The sequence below is a fragment of the Amphiura filiformis genome, chromosome 7, assembly GCF_039555335.1.
Source record: "Amphiura filiformis chromosome 7, Afil_fr2py, whole genome shotgun sequence".
NCBI lineage: Eukaryota > Metazoa > Echinodermata > Ophiuroidea > Amphilepidida > Amphiuridae > Amphiura > Amphiura filiformis.
In genome coordinates, this window is record NC_092634.1 from 40,931,956 (window position 1) to 40,947,115 (window position 15,160).

Sequence of the window (15,160 nt, forward strand, 5' to 3'; positions counted from 1 at the left end):
ATCATGGGGCTTGCATTTGTCAGCACAATTTCCTTGTGTGTGTGTGTGGGGGGGGGCAGGGAGGAGTTAGGGAATTGATAATCGATTATCAATAATCGATAATCGATCAATCAAGTATCAATATTAATCGATGTTGATAACTTAAATGCAACGACATACTGGAAAATGAAATGGCTAATAGCTAGGTTGGTTGTATATGGGGAGGGGTAGAGGAGGATCAAATGATTATTGATTATTGATAAAGAATTGGTTATCGAATATCAAAAATCAATATCAAAAATCAATAGGCCAAAAAACCTTAATATGCCAAAGAGAAATCGGTTAGGCCTATATATATGCCAAAATGACCTCGGTCAGAACTGATGACCGCGTGTAGGCCTATTCGTAGGTAGGGAGGGGAGATTGGCATTCAAATAATTATTAATAGATGATAATAGTTATTAGGCAATAAACCAAAAATCACTTGTCAAAGAATGGTCATAGAATGTAATATTTGGATTCCTATATATTATACGAACCATACAGTAAGTAGTTTTGAAATATTATTTTCTTAGAAGTGCTGGAAAGCGACTTTTCGAACGTTTCTATGCATATTATATCTTATGTATATACTCGAACGAAAATAAGTTGTTTCCATTTGTGATTTCAACAGCTTAAAATTCGCATTTGTTTAAAATTCAATTGAAATATTTTGTTCCGAATTGCAAAATCTGACTTCGTATAAAACACTATGGCCCACAAGAGCCTCATCCCAATGACATAGTCCAATAACCTCAATTACATAATCCTAGTGCAAAATTTGACCTCAAGTTGCAGAATATGAGATTTTGTACCCAAATCTTCTAAGGTCATTCAATGAATGTACAAATGTGTTGGGGTTTAAGAACTGTTCCCCTGATAGATGAGCATGCTGTGGATCCTAGTATGGCGATTTTGATCATGGTCATTGTCAAACTTTATTAACTCAGTCAACATACTCAGGGACATTCCTGATCTCCTATTATGAAAGTCATAAGAGTTTCAAATTTCACAAACGAATCAAAACAAAAAAATCTTTAAAAAATGGTCGTTTTTGCAATAAAAATCACAAAACTGCATTTTTTTTTTATTTCTTAAAAATCGTTTTTCAAATTCCTTATAATATCCTTGATAAGATTTTTAAAAAAAATAAAACAAAAAAATAAAAGCGGAAACATATCACACAAAATGTATGAATGTAGGCATATAGGCTGTCACCGTCATTACAGGTTGATCTCGATAACTTTTCAGTCTTTCGGACTTAGCATTTTTCCTATCTTCTGATACACTTCTGATCCCCGGTTCTGGTGATACATGAAATTGTGATATAGCCCTCAGTCGCCGCAACAGCTTGTAAAGATATATCTATATAGGAGGCCTTACGATCCCTCCGTTTTGGAACTGTAACCATGGTAGGTCTAACTCTTATTTCAAATCCTAACCCCAAAACATATTTCTAACTCTAATAGAAAATCCTAACCCTAATACGTATACCCTATTTTGTAACCCCAAATCAAAATTCTAAATTATACACCTAAAACCTCTAAAACGTATGGGTAGCCATGTTAACGCTTGCTCTACAGAGTCTAAGTATTTATAAATGAAATTCTATCGAGAACGCCCATTAAAGTAATTTCTAATCCCACCGATTGATCATAACTGAAAAAAAAATATGAATCCATAAATTCCACAGTCTTAGGTGTCATCTGAAATTTATAAAAGGGATACAGAGCAGAATTTAAAAGCCAAAAAAATCGGCAATAACGAGACACGAACTCTAGACCTCGTGATCACAAGTCAGTAACCTAACCACTACACTGTAGCAGAACTGTTGGTAGTCATGCAAATTTATTTATAATAAGGATAACAATAATTAATGACGCAATAACGGTCTACCAACATAATATAACTTCAAAAGGTAATATCTATTTATTTTACACCATGGTAGACCGTACTAATTTGGCTTATGGAGAAATAATTACCTATATACATATCGCAGACACAAAGATGTGTAATGTAACCGTGCATATTTTTTTTTAAAAGTGAGATAAATGCAGCAAAATAGGAAAAACCCATGGCTTTTAACACAATACAGTAGCATGGACAGAGCATTTTATTTTTTGAAATCGATTGCGATTATAAGCTTCCCCAGTGGCTCATGGTTAGTTCACCCGCTTCTCACACGAAAATCATAAGTTCGAATCCATGTAATGCTGTTATTTTTTTTTTTCCTCTTTTATTTCTTTTTCTTACTCCGTTACTTCAATTGAGGTAGACCGCATTCTTTAAAATTATAAAACAAAACAAGTATGCACGGGTTTATTTTTGTTTTGTTTTCTAATCAAGAGATGTTGCGTTTACTTTTATTTTCTTCTATGGAGTAATTGTTGGTGAAAACAATAATTCACACATTTCCAATTTACCTTTTTGACAGTTACAGTCATGAATAGTAAACTTTAAAAACAGGGCACAAAATATGGTTTTAAGATTTTAAAGTGACCAGTCTCTAAATTTCGAAATTAATGATAGAAACTTCCACGGTTTCAAATTTGGTATCAATTATTCCTTCCTTCATTCATTCATTCATTCATTTATTTATTTATTTATTTATCTATTTATTTATTTGTCACTCATTATAACAAAAATTATCTTATTTACTTTGTGTGTACAAATGTGTTAGAACACTTATGGAAAACGTACACTATGTTATGGCCTTATTTCCGTAATTTTTAACGTGATGAAATGAAGGTTTCTTTGATGTCAAGTCTATATTTTTTTCAAACACCTCAATCCTCCCCCTTCCCCACCAATCAATGTTGATGTCACTATACTAGGCGCGCGTGACCAAAAAAGTAGGACTCAACATTGATCGGGGGAGGGGGGGGGGAGGGGGGGGGGTGCTTATCTTGGCACTCACATAACATTATTTGATTTTCCACCAGATTATATAAGGGTATGGCCACTTCATGTATTCTACAATGCGTTATGTGCATAGCATAGTCTATAAGTTGCTTAAAATGACGCTGTATTTCCAAAGAGTAGTGATTTAGTCGTCAGAAATACATGACATTTGTTTGAAATGATTTGTTTGAACATATTTACAGCATTAATCCCAAACCTTAACCATAATACGTATACCGTATTTTGTAACCCAAATCAAATTCTAAGACTTCTCCAAACGTATACCGGCCCATTTCATCGGCTGCCGAATTTGGCACCTTACTTGGTCCGGAGACTAAGTCCCAGACCCCAGGCTGCTTGGGTAGCAATGTTAACGCTTGCTCCACGGAGTCTAAGTTTTAAAGACTGAAATTCTATCGTGATCGACCAGTAATGGAAGGAGTACAAAATGCTTTGTTGTAGCATCATGGGGCTTGCATTTGTCAGCACAATTTCCTTGTGTGTGTGTGTGGGGGGGGGCAGGGAGGGAGTTAGGGGAATTGATAATCGATTATCAATAATCGATAATCGATCAATCAAGTATCAATATTAATCGATGTTGATAACTTAAATGCAACGACATACTGGAAAATGAAATGGCTAATAGCTAGGTTGGTTGTATATGGGGAGGGGTAGAGGAGGATCAAATGATTATTGATTATTGATAAAGAATTGGTTATCGATTATCAAAAATCAATATCGAAAATCAATAGGCCAAAAAAAACACGTTAATATGCCAAAGAGAAATCGGTTAGGCCTATATATATGCCAAAATGAAATCGGTCAGAAATGATGACCGCGTGTAGGCCTATTCGTAGGTAGGGAGGGGGAGATTGGCATTCAAATAATTATTAATAGATGATAATAGTTATTAGGCAATAAACCAAAAATCACTTGTCAAAGAATGGTCATAGAATGTAATATTTGGATTCCTATATATTATACGAACCATACAGTAAGTAGTTTTGAAATATTATTTTCTTAGAAGTGCTGGAAAGCGACTTTTCGAACGTTTCTATGCATATTATATCTTATGTATATACTCGAACGAAAATAAGTTGTTTCCATTTGTGATTTCAACAGCTTAAAATTCGCATTTGTTTAAAATTCAATTGAAATATTTTGTTCCGAATTGCAAAATCTGACTTCGTATAAAACACTATGGCCCACAAGAGCCTCATCCCAATGACATAGTCCAATAACCTCAATTACATAATCATAGTGCAAAATTTGACCTCAAGTTGCAGAATATGAGTTTTGTACCCAAATCTTCTAAGGTCATTCAATGAATGTACAAATGTGTTGGGGTTTAAGAACTGTTCCCCTGATAGATGAGCATGCTGTGGATCCTAGTATGGCGATTTTGATCATGGTCATTGTCAAACTTTATTAACTCAGTCAACATACTCAGGGACATTCCTGATCTCCTATTATGAAAGTCATAAGAGTTTCAAATTTCACAAACGAATCAAAACAAAAATATCTTTAAAAAAATGGTCGTTTTTGCAATAAAAATCACAAAACTGCATTTTTCTCAAATTTCTTAAAAATCGTTTTTCAAATTCCTATAATATCCTTGATAAGATTTTAAAAAAATAAAACAAAAAATAAAAGCGGAAACATATCACACAAAATGTATGAATGTAGGCATATAGGCTGTCACCGTCATTACAGGTTGATCTCGATAACTTTTCAGTCTTTCGGACTTAGCATTTTTCCTATCTTCTGATACACTTCTGATCCCCGGTTCTGGTGATACATGAAATTGTGATATAGCCCTCAGTCGCCGCAACAGCTTGTAAAGATATATCTATATAGGAGGCCTTACGATCCCTCCGTTTTGGAACTGTAACCATGGTAGGTCTAACTCTTATTTCAAATCCTAACCCCAAAACATATTTCTAACTCTAATAGAAAATCCTAACCCTAATACGTATACCCTATTTTGTAACCCCAAATCAAAATTCTAAATTATACACCTAAAACCTCTAAAACGTATGGGTAGCCATGTTAACGCTTGCTCTACAGAGTCTAAGTATTTATAAATGAAATTCTATCGAGAACGCCCATTAAAGTAATTTCTAATCCCACCGATTGATCATAACTGAAAAAAAAATATGAATCCATAAATTCCACAGTCTTAGGTGTCATCTGAAATTTATAAAAGGAAACAGAGCAGAATTTAAAAGCCAAAGAAATCGGCAATAACGAGACACGAACTCTAGACCTCGTGATCACAAGTCAGTAACCTAACCACTACACTGTAGCAGAACTGTTGGTAGTCATGCAAATTTATTTATAATAAGGATAACAATAATTAATGACGCAATAACGGTCTACCAACATAATATAACTTCAAAAGGTAATATCTATTTATTTTACACCATGGTAGACCGTACTAATTTGGCTTATGGAGAAATAATTACCTATATACATATCGCAGACACAAAGATGTGTAATGTAACCGTGCATATTTTTATTAAAAAGTGAGATAAATGCAGCAAAATAGGAAAAAACCATGGCTTTTAACACAATACAGTAGCATGGACAGAGCATTAAATACACTGAAATCGATTGCGATTATAAGCTTCCCCAGTGGCTCATGGTTAGTTCACCCGCTTCTCACACGAAGATCATAAGTTCGAATCCATGTAATGCTGTTATTTTTTTTCCTCTTTTATTTCTTTTTCTTACTCCGTTACTTCAATTGAGGTAGACCGCATTCTTTAAAATTATAAAACAAAACAAGTATGCACGGGTTTATTTTTGTTTTGTTTTCTAATCAAGAGATGTTGCGTTTACTTTTATTTTCTTCTATGGAGTAATTGTTGGTGAAAACAATAATTCACACATTTCAATTTACCTTTTGACAGTTACAGTCATGAATAGTAAACTTTAAAAACAGGGCACAAAATATGGTTTTAAGATTTTAAAGTGACCAGTCTCTAAATTTCGAAATTAATGATAGAAACTTCCACGGTTTCAAATTTGGTATCAATTATTCCTTCCTTCATTCATTCATTCATTCATTTATTTATTTATTTATTTATCTATTTATTTATTTGTCACTCATTATAACAAAAATTATCTTATTTACTTTGTGTGTACAAATGTGTTAGAACACTTATGGAAAACGTACACTATGTTATGGCCTTATTTCCGTAATTTTTAACGTGATGAAATGAAGGTTTCTTTGATGTCAAGTCTATATTTTTTCCAAACACTCAATCCTCCCCTTCCCCACCAATCAATGTTGATGTCACTATACTAGGCGCGCGTGACCAAAAAAGTAGGACTCAACATTGATCGGGGAGGGGGGACTCAACATTGATCGGGGGGGGGGGGTGCTTATCTTGGCACTCACATAACATTATTTGATTTTCCACCAGATTATATAAGGGTATGGCCACTTCATGTATTCTACAATGCGTTATGTGCATAGCATAGTCTATAAGTTGCTTAAAATGACGCTGTATTTCCAAAGAGTAGTGATTTAGTCGTCAGAAATACATGACATTTGTTTGAAATGATTTGTTTGAACATATTTACAGCATTAATCCCAAACCTTAACCATAATACGTATACCGTATTTTGTAACCCAAATCAAATTCTAAGACTTCTCCAAACGTATACCGGCCCATTTCATCGGCTGCCGAATTTGGCACCTTACTTGGTCCGGAGACTAAGTCCCAGACCCCAGGCTGCTTGGGTAGCAATGTTAACGCTTGCTCCACGGAGTCTAAGTTTTAAAGACTGAAATTCTATCGTGATCGACCAGTAATGTTGATTGATAATTCAAATACCCGCTATAAAAAAAAGCTTGATAATTGTGGAAAACTGGTAAGATATTGTTAGCAATTACATTCTGTTTGTATGTCATAGTATTTGTCTCTTTTTAAATTACACGTGCCGTATTTTGATACAATAGATTTTGCACAATCGCACAAAATTGATTGTGGTAATAGAGAAGGCCTCGTTGTTAAGTAGTAAAACTAGTAAACTAGTACTGGGTTATACAACCATGATGTGCCAGATTCCTTAGGGCTCAAGCTTATTTGATGCAGGATGATCTCCTGAGCATTTTGACACCTTTTTTACTGAAATCGGCCAAAAAATGAGAAGGTGCCGGCCAAAAAACTTATTCGGACAGGGGGGTCTGAGGGGGGTCTGAAAATTGTCATTTTGCATCAAAATTGTTATTCTATGCCCTATTCTATTGATATTGGTGTTGTTTTATATGTTATTGGTGACAAGGAATCCATTTGTGAAAGTTGCATTAAATTCAGGGCATCCGTATTCTTGCTAACTACCGTTTTATGTCAAAATTGGGGTATGAGGGCGCTTTGCTCTTAGCACGCGCACGCTCTATCAACTGTAAAATTTAGTGTCGTGACTATGAAGATAATCATAAGTGGCACCTGATCAAGAAATTTGAACTAATTACATGATACGGTTTGACTTCAACACCCATATGAACATTTCATGGAACGCTGTCATTGAAATGTACAGGGGTCAATGCACTTTCATACTGTGTACATTTCAATGGAGGGCTTCATGAAATTACAAAAAAAGGTGCAACGGTCAAACGAAAAAAAGCTTAAGGTCCAAATTTCTTGTGGAGGTTCCACCTATGATTATCTTTATAGTTATGTCAACAAAAATTTCAGTTGGAAGAGCGAATTCGAATTTAATGCAAAGCGCCCTCATACCCTAATTTTGACATAAAATGGCTGTTTCCGAGAACATGGATGCTCCAAATCTATTACAACTTTAAAAAATGGATTCTTTGGCACCAATAACATATAAAACAACACCAATATCAATAGAATAAGGCATAGAATAGTATTTTTGATGAAAAATTACAATTTTCAGACCCCCCTCAGACCCCCCCTGTCCGAATAAGTTTTTTGGCCGGCACCTTCTCATTTTTTGGCCGATTTCAGTAAAAAAGGTGTCAAAATGCTCAGGAGATCATGTTGCATCAAATAAGCTTGAGCCCTAAGGAATCTGGCACATCACCCTTTTTTTACCCCTCTATAACCGACCCCTACTTAAACATTGAAATCCATTGAAATAATATGTTCAATTTACATGTTCATAAATTAAAGTTAATATCGTCATGCAAAGCTACTTTTCAAACTATTTGTCATTAACAAATTAACTATAGTTTGGTAAGTTAGTGACATCAATGCGTTGAGGGAACTTTTTCTTTTGTGTATCTTTGCGTCGTCTTATAACAAGTGCGCGTATAGAGTGCTTTGAGCGAACGCTCGCGATTTGAAGCTGCGTCCAAATTTGAGATTAATAGGGTTTCAGGCGCTAGCGCCCTAAAAGCAGCACATTTTGATGTATAGTTCCATTTTTCAAAAATTTTTATGCTTTATCAAATTTGTTCGCCCTTTTTTATTTACTAATTCTTTTTGCCGCCCCCTTATTTTTTGCCGCCCCTTCTTCTTCCGCCGCCCCTTCATTTTGGCCGCTCCCTGCTTTGACCCCGGGGGGCTGGCGCCTCCAAAGCCCCCCCCAAATACGCGCATGCACATAGGGCACAATCATGACAATCCTTCAGTTCGATTTTTAAGAAATAAGTTTGGTATTTTAAAAATAGTTACGAACGCTGTGCCATGGTCACGTGAAAGCACATTATTCTGCAATAATGCAGCGTATCACATTCGACGCATAGCATTACGTTTGGTTGCACATACAATATAGCGATACGCCCTGTCACGTGCACTGTAAATGCGCGTACATGCGCTCCACCTTGAATATGTTGAAGTAAATAACTTCACATTATTTGGGCAATAAAGTGATATTTGCTCTTCAAGTCAAACTATTTTGTGGTAATAGTGTAGAAATAAAGAGTGTGGACTAGCATCATCCCCCGGCATCATCCTTTACATCCAAATAATGTGTTTAAATAATGGGTTCTGATGAGCGCCTCACCCATTATTTACGTTTTACTTCTTCGAACACATTATTTGGGTGTAACTGCATTACCCTTAACGCACTATTTATTTTCAATAATGGGTCGTGAGGGTAATAGAATCAATATTCCACATGTTTTAGATATATTTTACATTTGTTGACGTTAGCTTTTGTTTATTGAGATGCCCTATAAAATGGTAAGTACTAAGAACTGCCTTTTATCGTATTTCATAATAATATTAAAATATAGATTGTTCGTGACGATTTCACATCTTTGAGTATTACCAGACCCTATTTTTCAACGTGTCATATGATACAAGCGACTACAACGACTCATTTCTATGTTTTACAGTTTTATTCACGCTATTGGACCATGAAGGATAACAGTAGAAAGATTTCCTTACACCTATTGCTTCTAATGCGTAAAAGCATCAAAGCTACTAAAACAACACTATATTAAAGTAATTCAATTAGAAAAGCGACGACAATATGCGTTGCTCTATGGTACATATTCTGAGGCAGCGGATCCGATGTTATCACAAGTGTTGTTTTGGGTTAAATCGCACAAGGGTAAACTAGGTATTGTTGGTCGAAGCAACCAAAAAAAAAATCGATTTTCATTATCTGAATCAATAAATTATTGAAAAATAACACTTTGGTGTTTTGCAAAAGTTCATTCTACAAATCATATACTTTGAAAACTTGCTTAATTTATTGTTGTTAATGAGTTATGTACGTTTTACAAAAGTGTTGTTGTTTCAGCCCTCAAGAACCACAGGACCTACAAAACTATATCTGTGATATTTTTCATTCTTCAACACGCTCGCTACGAATTGAACAATGCAATTTTTGCTAAAGCTCACTATCATTCGCAAGATGCTGCGAACTACTTTTTTTTGGCTGCTTCGACCAACAATACATCGTATACCCTGAAGTTGTGATTTAATAGCAGCTCGTCAAATCCCATGTCTCCGTTCATTAGTTCGTTCGTAACAAACGTTAAAGATTACTTCCAAACGTTTTCTTTACTATGACCGATTTTCACGTCCTAATATGTGGGTTGCATACTTGCCCCCAATTTGGGGGCAAGTATGCTCAACTGTGTTTCGTCATCAAATGTAAAAATTGAGTAGCTCATTCATCACTTGCTTTGTAGGTCTTCTCTTCTTAGGTACTCATGTGTCAGCGATACAAGTCGAAACCTCCCAAAACAATTGCAAAGTGGTAGTCTCCAATTATGAATTTACCGCATGAAACGTCAATACTGGTGCAAGTTGCGTAATATTCTCACTATTGTTCTTCCTTTGTTAGTCTTTTGTTCACGTTATTTGCAAACGCCCTTCTTGTTTTCTTAAATATCCAGGAAATATCGCGTTTAATTAGAGAAGGCCTCATTGCTGCTCAGTATAGGTCAGCGTGAATAGTATAAGAAAACATTATTGTCCTGGGCGGTTCATTTACTTCCGATTGTCCTTTTGAAGACCACGTGGGTTGTTGACTCTGATTTAACAATAACGGCGTTACTCTAATGGTCCCTTTATAACTGAATAAAATATGGCTTTATATAGGAGAATCAATTAAGTGCGCAACCTTAGAAAACATTCAAGATATATCACTCACTTTATAGTATTGTTATGAAAGTAAATAGTGGGGTTAAAATGTATTCTGATACAAATTAAAGGTGATGGTTCACTACCAGGTTCTTATTCCTGCCGACCCACATATCAATTTGTAAGCACTCTTTAGCAAAGTCATAGTTCATTGAATTTACAACCGTATGACAAAACAGGCGAAAATAGTAACTTTTTGCACAAGATTTGCAATTTAAAGAGAATTGACCATTGCTCATTAAAATGAAGCTAGTATATGAACAATATAAGTATGCTCTTTCATTTAATGACGTAAAATTTGTAAAATATTGTAAGAAACATTTGAGGTTTAGACTTTTAAAACCTACATTTTGGTCAAAAAGGTGCTGGGATACGTTTTTCAACAGATTTACCACATTCGCCTTGCTCTTGCTCTAAACATTGAACTGAAAAAGTGTTTTTATGGGGAATTTATAGCTTTCGTTCGATATAAAAATTTTCCTCTGATTGGATGAAGAGAACACTTGAGGTTTTGACACTGAAATCACATAGCTCTTATGATGCTATGCACTCAACCGTGTAGTATAAAACAGACTGAGTAGAGGCTAGACTCGCTGTGCTTGGAAATATCTATGTGCTCGGGTGTATCCAGGTGGAGACTGTGCGTAGATACATTTATAAGAGAATTGTTGTGGTCGAACCTTCTCATATGCATGTACACTGCTGCTCAACTACTTTGTGGCAAAGGGCAGTAGCGTTCTAGTACCAATATGTGTGTACGTGTAATTTCGATATGTATACTCTAGATAGATCATGAAGTTGCTGCGGCAGTGCACCTCTGGGGTCGGCAGCAAATCGCGACTTCGCATGCCACTTTGTTCGGCAGTGTTTGCTACAAAAAACTGTGCAAACGTTGCTATCCAATTCCTTAACATCGTGTATATCATATTATGATGATTATTACACATTAAGCGGGAAGACTCGACTGTGTACCACAAAAAAAAAACCTGCGCAAACGTTGCTAGCCAATAACTGCAATCATAATTCTTACATTGTTGATTGCGTTGATGTTTTGGAGTATTTATATATTTTGCAATCGTTCTATGATAATTATAATGACAACGCAACAGAACACTGCTCAGCATAATAAGACGAATAACAGAACACACCACACACCAACACAGAAGCCCACAGACATGCAATATGATGCAAACACACACCCCACACCCAACACCCAACATCCACACACACACCCCTCCACCACAAATTTATTGTACCACTGTGCTTCCTTTAGATTTTTTTTCGGGTAGCGTGCAATGTAATTATTTCTTAATCTTTTCCGCTTGTTGTATATTACCGACTATATTTTTGGTTAATGGGCTCGGGCAGTAACGTTTGCATTTTTTTTTCTGGGACGTTAGAGCGCATCAGACATATCTAATTGCATTCTGAATACGAGGGATGTCCTTGTGATAACATGTGTACCTTCAGTACGTGAAAGGTCAACATTTTTTAGATTATCGTCGGCTATTCCACCCAACTACATACACTGTAAGTTCATATCATTAGATTAATTAATTTACATGTACTTCGAGGAATAAAAAAATATCAAATTTAATAATTTGCCATAAAATTTGTATTTTATCACGAATTTCAAAAAAATCAAAATGATTTGATATCATAAGGACATTCCTCGTATTCAAAATGCAATTCGACATGTCTGACGTGCTCTTATGTCCCAGAAAAAATACTGTGCAAACGTTGCGTGAGATTTCTTTGATCAAGAGGTCATTATTGAATTGTATTAGTTACAATCATTCTGCATATTGTATTCTTGACTACAGTCTACAGGATATATAACTTATTAAACAGTGTAGTTCGGTTATATTTATAAATGCGCTTTTATAAATACGCACGTGACTCATGGGCACGACATACCAAGACCAGCAAACGTGTCCAAATCCTCCAGACGATGGTGGACTACATTATTCAATGTGGCAACAGCCAAAAGCGTAAACAAAACAGACAATATGACGGCAACACTGCCTGCACGATGGACGCAATTATTTTTTCCCGGAGCCAAGATCCGTTCTTAGCTCTATTGGCCGGGTGGCCCCATTACAGAAAAAAAATGCACAAAATATATTTCCCAGTGCAATACATTTTCACATGAAAATAAATAATTTTAAATTCAAAAAAAAAAGAAGAAGATAAATTTTTAATCATCGCCGGGGATGGGAATCGATCTCGGGACCCTTTGCGTGGGCGGCGAGATCCGTAACCACTACACCACGTAAACTCATTGATACACGTAAGGGAAATTTTCAGTATATATCGTAACATATCGTGCGTTATTCATACAAAAAAAATCAAAAAAACGGGCCTTTACAATGAGGTTCACTGGCGAACCTCAACGGATTTAGACTGATAAAATAGTGCTTAATAACATACGTACAGTTTTGGAATTATTTGAGACATTTTTGTGTTTACGTGTAAAACCAATGACAACGTCAAAATTGAGCCAATCTTGGCCGGCCCCCCTGAAATCCTCATGCTTTGACCACTATAGACGAATCCAAATACACGCCTTCCTACACCTGACTAGCAGCCTTTAGTTGGGTCCCCGTCGGCTACAATGCATCCAAAATGTGAAATGATTCGGCCTTGGCGGAAATTTTAAACTGCATTCCATCACCCGTTTTACACCTTCCGCGAAAACACAGGTAGACAAAAGAATGATTTACAACACAATACAGTTCCATCAGTTCTGCAAATAAAAGCCACCTTACACCTAGAGAAGGTCGAGGAGGGTTAATAGAATATACAATAGAGATAATTCCGCAGGTAATCCCGTCGTATCTATTAATAAATGTAGCCTACAAATGGATGAACAAAAGGATGAACAAAAGGACTATGCAATGCATGAATAGATGCGACAGGATTACCTCTATTGTATATATTATTCTATTAACCCTCCTCGTCTTTGCATCTTCTCCAGGTGTTAGGCGGCTTTATTTGCACAATCGGTAGCTCAAAACCCCAGGTTGGTGCTAGCGGGAAACCAAAGATGGCCGACCAAATCCTGACCATGACTTGGCTCGTTGGATTCGTCTATACGGAAAAGCATAGGAGCTCTGCAGAGTCATCAAGTTGAAGTATTAATTGAATAGCAAAACACATGGGGGGATTCCGAATTTGTAATAAAAAAAAATCAACGACGGAAACGTTTACAATATAATCACAAAGTTGAACAAAATAGACAATTTTGCTGCACAGTAGTCTCGTCTTCTTCTGTCTTTGCATTCAAATGTATAGGAAGACCACCCGCTATGTAGAAGGTCACTTCGAGACTTACTATCTACAAGATATTATCATGGTTATAGCAGTGCGTGGGCACGTGCTTTTTTATAAAAGCGCATTTATAAATATAACCGAAGTATACTGTTAAAGGATTAACTTACCCATTTTGGGCAGAGGGAATTTAGTACCAAAATACTCGCCATAGAAATCCAACACATCGGCACCCTTCTCAAGAGCATAATCAACAGCATTAATGGCGTCTTCACGTGCCCAAACACGAAACTATTAAAAAGAGAATGGACATAATTATTTATTAAAAGGGACGAATGCGTGCGAAAATTTAATGCTAAAATTGACCATCATGTGTTGCATTATTTTCAATTGTCCGCTTTTCGAGCCGGATAAATCTGAAAAAAAAAAACACCAAACATCATACCATTATATTATTTTGCCATGAGCATGTGGGGTTAGTAATCACAACCGACACGTAATGTAATAGTAAAGTGTTGGCTTATGCTAATTGAAGAAAGACGGCCATTCGAGACATAATAATAAAGTGGATAAGAACTACCAAGACTACTTTGGCTCAATGTTAGGCCAATGGGCTTCCTGCTTGGGCCAACGACATTGTTTACGTTCGCCCAACGTTACCGACCTTCGCCAAACAACCGTAAACGCTGCCGACTTGTACTAACGTTGGTCCAACGTAGTCTTACTTTTGATTTTTTTACGTAGCCTTACCAATACGCCATCAGACGTCGTCTTTTCTTTAAAGTCAAAGTCAAATACAGTCCATGCCATCAAGTAAGTTGACATTGGTACACTTTCTTCGAACTTTGACCTCGTCCATCCATCTTCAAGAGTACTATTAGATATCAATGGCATGTTGGCTATGGCTTTATAGTCAGGTGCGTGGTCTAATGTTAATAGGAAACGAGCTTTGAAGGCGGGCTCGTCGAAGCAGGGGAAGACTTGTCGGGCATAAACTTCTGAGAACTGTGTAGAACCGATCCATCTGTGCATGGAAATGATGGAAAGAAAGATAACAAGTGATAAGTGGCAGTGCAATAATTGTGTGTACCCCGGGGTATTATAACTATATAGTTTATATTGTATGACAGTATTGTGAGAATTCACACTCACAAAGTTATTGAACATCCCTTAATGACCCAATTTTATCGTATTGTTCAGATTTGTAACTTACGAGTATGCACAATATTTGTAAAACATACAGAACCTTTCTATGTCATGTATGTTCATTTTTTTCTAAGACTACAGTCCAAAAGAAAAATATAATGGCTGCCAAAATCAGCGAGCTCCAAACATGAAGATATAATGTCAGATGATTTGTAAAAATGTAAGCGATACAGACATATTTGGACAAAGTG

At 36.1% G+C, this 15,160-nt stretch overlaps 1 protein-coding gene across 1 annotated transcript in view; it reads right to left on the minus strand.

Moving 5' to 3' along the window:
- The window catches only part of LOC140157178 (aminopeptidase N-like), a 92,636-nt gene that overhangs the window by 72,813 nt on the left and 4,663 nt on the right, over window positions 1–15,160 (minus strand). The window contains exons 3-4 of the mRNA XM_072180281.1: window positions 14,514–14,787; window positions 13,934–14,054 (exon numbers count right to left, since the gene is read on the minus strand). Coding sequence (XP_072036382.1) covers window positions 13,934–14,054; window positions 14,514–14,787 — 395 coding nt within the window. The remainder of the gene's footprint in view (window positions 1–13,933; window positions 14,055–14,513; window positions 14,788–15,160) is intronic.